The sequence below is a fragment of the Phyllostomus hastatus genome, unplaced genomic scaffold (assembly GCF_019186645.2).
Source record: "Phyllostomus hastatus isolate PE091 unplaced genomic scaffold, TTU_PhHast_1.1 phas_contig_62, whole genome shotgun sequence".
NCBI classification, from domain to species: Eukaryota; Metazoa; Chordata; class Mammalia; order Chiroptera; family Phyllostomidae; genus Phyllostomus; species Phyllostomus hastatus.
Window position 1 is genome coordinate 3,106,906 of NW_025333921.1, and position 6,174 is coordinate 3,113,079.

The 6,174-nt window shown below is 35.1% G+C and overlaps 1 protein-coding gene across 1 annotated transcript in view; it reads left to right on the forward strand.

Annotated features, from left to right (window-relative positions):
* TTC6 (tetratricopeptide repeat domain 6) overlaps positions 1-5,153 on the forward strand; it is a 227,119-nt gene extending 221,966 nt beyond the window's left edge. Inside the window, exons 31-32 of the mRNA XM_045848545.1 lie at positions 3,945-4,170; positions 4,628-5,153. Coding sequence (XP_045704501.1) covers positions 3,945-4,170; positions 4,628-4,758 — 357 coding nt within the window. The 3' untranslated portion in view covers positions 4,759-5,153. The remainder of the gene's footprint in view (positions 1-3,944; positions 4,171-4,627) is intronic.
* Positions 5,154-6,174: the final 1,021 nt, after the last annotated feature.

The window sequence follows — 6,174 nt, forward strand, 5'->3', positions numbered from 1 at the left end:
TCGAATAAACCATCTCTCAATGCAAGATGCCATCTTCCATAAAGCCACCTGAGTGAAAACATCAGCATCAACTATAAGTTTCCTTTCCTCTACTCATTCATCTAATCCTGTCCATTTTGCTTATTTTTTCTCAAACATGTCCCTTCCATTCTGTGTTTTCTGCCATTGTCTTCGTTTAGCTCTTATTCTTTCCCAAGTTAGATCATGACCCTGAACAGCTTGCTGATCCCTGTGGTGAGCCTGGTTGACCTCAGTGGTGAGGATAGATGCTGGGACACAGAATTTTCGGAGGTATAATTCTGTAAGGCTTGAGACTGTCATAGGTCAGACCTCAGTGGACAGCTGGGATGATAATGTTTCCCTAGGCTGACAAGCCAGGGTCAACTGCTTTAAACTTCATCAAATTCAGACTGCTGTCTGCCTGGGTCCTAGCAATGTTTCCCGACATTGTAGAGTTAATGATGTTGTTCAGGGCAACTTTCTGTTTCCATAAATGTTTCAGATCCACATGAAAAGGAGACCCTCATATTTTCAATATATTTTTCTTTAGTAACTCTGGGCATCATCTATGAAACTATTCAGTTAAATCTAAAGTATAGTTGTTGTTGTTTTTTAAGTATGTCTCTATGTCATTTGCCATTAGCTGGGCAGATGTTTTGTTGAAAATGTATTTTGTCCTCTGTCTTGGTATATTGGATGCTTCATTTGCACAGTGCAAACTCATTCCAGAGACAAGCAGACTTTGAGAACAGTATTCAATATTCAATATTATTCAATAATATTCAGCTGTATTAATATACTCTAGGCCTCTTTGTGGAGAAAATTCTTTATCTTCTTCTCCCCTCACTTTTGTTTTTGACTATACTGGAATGAAGATTTATGGTCGAGAGAAAGGGTCAGAGCAAATAATCTCTTAAAAGTTAAAACACATATGTGTTTTGGTTTCTTTATCATGAATTGGTGACTTAATGATTTTACACCACATTTGGATGAGCTACATGTATGACTACAGGTGACTTTAAAAAATAATTGGATCTGCCTTCTAATTAATTACAAATATGAGGGCATTATAACAATTATTAAAAAATCAACACCATCCATTGTGGTTGGTGTCTTTGGCCTTTAATTGTTTCATAGTTAATACTTCTGTACTTCAGAAAAACATATTATATTTATAGGCTTTCATTTTCTAAGTAATATATTTTGGAAGTTTTAAAAGAAAGTTAAATTGTTCAAAGTTAAGTGCACTATTGTGTTGTACTGAGTTCTATTATCTTTAGCTGATAATAGGCATTACTCTTACCTGACTGAAGTCATGCCTTTATGATGTATTATTGTGCTACCTTTGTTAATCATTTATTAGTGAATTAAAGCAAAGCCTAAATTGCTTGTTGAAGGAAGTCTTGACCCTGTTTAGAATCATTTGCTTGCCTCATTTCTAGTGATTTTGTGTCTGACCTTCTGTTCAGGAGTAAATTCTCCTTCAGCTCTTCACAGAAGGATGTCAGTTCTGCTGCCTTTTTAACAGATCCTTCAACCACACTCCAAATACAGCGTAGAATAGCTGCCATTGTAGGATGAGATGGGTCACAAAATCCTTATCTTACTGTCTCTCAAAAACCTTAAGGGGCTAAGTACACAAAATATTGCCTGAGGACCATGATGTCTCTTCATTTGTAGACACTAGGAAAAATGACATGTCAATAATGATGGAGTCCTTACTGGATTCTGGGTTTCATTCTCAGTACTTTACTGTTAGCTCACCTAATCCTTATGGCAGCACTGGACATAGAGTTCTATTTGTTAGCTCCATATTACAGGTGAGAAAAGTGAGGCAAAGAGAGCTTTAGTTACTCACCCAAAGACACAGAGATAATACATGGTAGAGCCAGGATTTGAACCTGGAAATCTAGCTTCATGGTTGGGCTACTGGCCACCATGCTATCAACATTTCATTTCACCAATGGTAGAAGTGTACTGAGGAAAAATCCCTGAGAAACCAATAAAAATAATTCAGTGAAGGACACTGATAAAAAAATGAACAGATAAGTAGGAGAAACACCAGGGAGACATCCTGTTTCAAACAAAGAGTTTTAAGAAGGAAGGTGAGATCAAGAGTGTTCATGCCACAGAAATGTCATGGAAGAAAATAACTAGAAAATGTCTATTGGGCTTGAAGACATCTTCAACCTTAAGAAGAGGAGAACTCACAGACTAGGGGCAGGTAGGTAGAAGATAGATTGTGGTGTGCTGGGGAAAAATCAAGTGGTGAGGAACTGGAGAGCAAGCTCTGTTGTGGAAAATGACTTTTTCCTTTAGGGAAGTTTTAGGGTAGGAGTGAAATTTTAATTCATCATGGAGTTTGAGAAGAGAGTCCTACCTTGAGTGGTAGGGTGTCTAATCAGAATCTCAAGCCATTCGTGGTAAATGACCAGTTTGTTAAAAATTCCTAATTTGTTGTTGATCAAGACCCCAGCACTGGTCTATGGACCACACTTTGAAGGGTCCCTTCCATTTTCACGGTGAGCTGTGAATCACGACAGTCTTTGATCTTTTGACAAGCTGACTTTTACCTTTGCTCATCCATCCTTGTAGCTTTTCATAGTATAACTGAGTTTTTATCCCTTTTTGGTATGGTTTAGAACCTTGTTTTCAAAATTTATTCATCTCTTTAGCACTGTTTTCCTATGAAACATGCTAATTTTCTAACTTATAATTTATCTTTTTATTGTGACCCTTTTTTTTCTTTTTTACCTTTTTCTAGTGCTGAGCTGTGGGATTTATGGGGTGGGGTTAGGGTAATGAAGGATTTCACTTTTTTGAAAAAATATGTTTTTGTTTATGCTATTAAAGTCATGCCATTTTTTTCCCTGCTTTGTTTTCCTCCACCCAGCCTGTCCCCCATTCCCAGTCAATCCTCACACCATTGCCCATGTCCGTGGGTCACGCATGAATGTTTTTTGACTAATCCCTTTACCTTCTTTCAGCCAGCCCCATCTCCCCTCTCTCCTCTTCCAGCTGTCTGTTCCATGTTTCTATGCCTCTGATTCTATTTTGGTCATTCATTTGTGTTGTTAGATTCCTCTTAAAAGTGAGATCATATGGTATTTGTCTTTCATTGACTCACTTATTTCACTTAGCATAATAGTCTCCATTTTCATTCATACTGTCACAAAAGGTAAGAATTCCTACTTTTTTACTGCTGCATTGTGTAAATGTACCACAGCTTTTGATATACTCATCTACTATGAGCACTTAGGCTGTTTCCAGCACTTGGCTATTGTAAATTGCACTGCTATGAACATAGGGGTGCATATATTCTTTTGAATTGGTGTTTCAGGATTGTTGGGATATATTCCAAGAAGTGGAATTGCTGAGTCAAAAGGCAGATCCATTTTTAGTTTTTTGAGGAAACTCCATACTGTTTTCCACAGTGGCTACACCAATGTACATTCCCACCAACAGTGCACTAGGGTATTTTAACAGAAAGGAGTATTTATTTTATTTTTTTAAATTATTAAATGTTTGGGGTGACAGCGGTTTATAAATTTCTGGAGGTTTCAAGTGTAAAGTTCTATAAATATATCATTTTCATATTGCATTGTGTGGTCAAGTCTCCTTTCATTTTTTATTACTGACATTGTCTAGAGTTGCCTACACATGATGATAACAAAAAGCAGGCCGACTATTGGTCAGTTTTATTACTGTTTTTTGTGTTCCCTACAGACAGTGCACCTTCTTATTATCTGTATCTGGGATAAAATGCTTCTACAATACCTTGGATACTCTGGCTTCTCTTCAGATCATATAAATCTTTCACCTTTTCACAATACCCTGGAAATGCCATTGGCCTTAATTTTATATTACGAGTAAAAGTAATTCAAATTGCTGTATTGCTGTCAATTAAAATATATTCAAATTATCACTATCTTTACATTTTATAGGCCAGTGACTATTTCTCAAAGGCTTTGAAGTATGATCCAGAAAATGAATGTGCCACCATGAATCGAGCTATTGCAAATACATTATTAAAGAAGTATGAAGAAGCTAAAGAAGATTTTGCAAATGTAGTTGAAAGCTGTCCCTTTTGGGCTGCAGTGTATTTTAACAGAGCACAGTTCTACTGTTGTTTAAAGCAATATGAATTAGCCGAGAAAGACCTAAGTAAAGGTACTTTTTTTCAATGGTTTGGGGAAGATTACAGTGGTTGATGTATTTATCTTTAAATAACATACTTGTTTAAATAAAAAGAATAAACCCATCAGGTCTATTTGTCTAGATATGTGTATGTTAGAATGAATGTTTTTATACCTCATATTTTAATGTAATCAATATGGTTTCCTTTATGCAATAACTTACAGCATTGGTAAACTAAGATGCAGAAAATTATTAGGGAAACCATACACAAGTATTGCCAGCCTTTCAAAGAAAGACGTTGTACTATTTCCCCAATTTAATTTTCTTAGAAAGATTCAATATTTTAAATTTAAGTAAATAATTAGGTACATATGAAGAAAAATTTTTGCAAACACTTAATATTAATGTTGTTATAAAAATTTTATTTTTCAAAAAATGAGACTTTTAGAGCATTAGCATAAAACATATTTTGATTTTTTTTCTCTTACAGCTCTGTCTTTGAAGCCTAATGATGCTCTGATATACAATCTTAGAGCAGAAGTTCGTGGTAAAATGGGTGTGATTAAGGAAGCTATGGCTGACTATAACCAAGCCCTTGATCTTCAAGAATATGCCCAGTGATATGGCTACATAGACTGTGGTTTCTGCAGCAGCTTACACAACTGTTAAACCAGAAATTGAAGTGTATTCATTGTTTAAAACAAAGGTTGCACTATCTTCATTATTGTATTCATTATGTTTAGTCTTCTAATACAACCCTTTAATGCATTTTAACAACACTTATATTACTAAAATTTTAAAACATTTAGATCATTTCATGTGTATTTGAAACAACTGAATAATTGAATTTCTTCATAGGGAGCAGAATGTAAATGAGACTGTTTCTTAAGGAATATTAATACTTCAAGTATGTTCTTTAAAGTGAAATAATTCCTTTTGAAATAATACTGCATGATTGTAAAAACCTCAGCCTTTTTGCCAGTATCTACTCATAATGTATTCAACAGTATCCAACTTAAAAAAATAAATACTGAGCTGATAATTATAAACAATTAAAGTTACCCATATTTCTTTCTCCGTCTTTAAACAATGTCTATTCAAGCCTTTATTTTTCCTGCTACTCATATTCTTCCAACAGATTATATGTTCATTTTCTTCATGTTGTCTCCCTTCCAGGATAGTACCCATAGAGATTCTGAACATCTGGTTCCTTGAAATTGCTTCCTCTGCCTCTTTAATGTAAATTTATAGACATATATTTTTTAAAAATCTGCACGTACTTCTAATTAACACTTCGTAGAAGTTGACAAGGAAACATAAAGTAAAACAGCTAAAAATTCTTTGTAGGATATCTCTTTTATTATTAGTGCTACTTTGGTTGTTGTTTTTTAAAATTATATTTTATTGACTATGCTATTACAGTTGTCCTGATTTTCCCCTTTTTGCTCCCTCTCCACCCAGTACCACCCACTCCCTCAAGCAATCCCACACCATTATTCATGTCCATGGATCATGCATGTAAGTTCTTTAGTTACTCTCTGTCCTATAGTGTACTTTATGCCCCCATGGCTATTCTGTAACTACCTATTTGTACTTCTTAATTCCCTCACCTCTTCTGCCATTCCTGCACACACTCTTCCCATCTGGCACCCATCCAAATGCTCTCTGTAGCCATGATTCTGTCTCTGTTCTTGTTTGCTTAGTTTGTTTTTTAGATTCAATTGTTGATAGATTTGTATTTTTGCCATTTTATTCTTCATAGTTCGATCTTCTTTTTCTTAAATAAGTCCCTTTAACATCTCATATAATAATGTTCAGGAATGATGAATTCCTTCAGTTGTTTCATGCCTGGGAAGCTTTTTATCTGCCCTTCAATTCTAAATGATAGTTTTGCTGGATACAGCAATCTTGGCTGTAAGTCCCTGCTTTTCATGACTTTGAATATTTCTTGCCAAACTCTTCTAGCCTGCAAAGTTTCTTTAGAGAACTCAGTTGACAGTCTTATGGGAACTCCCCTGTAAGTAACTAACTTCTTTT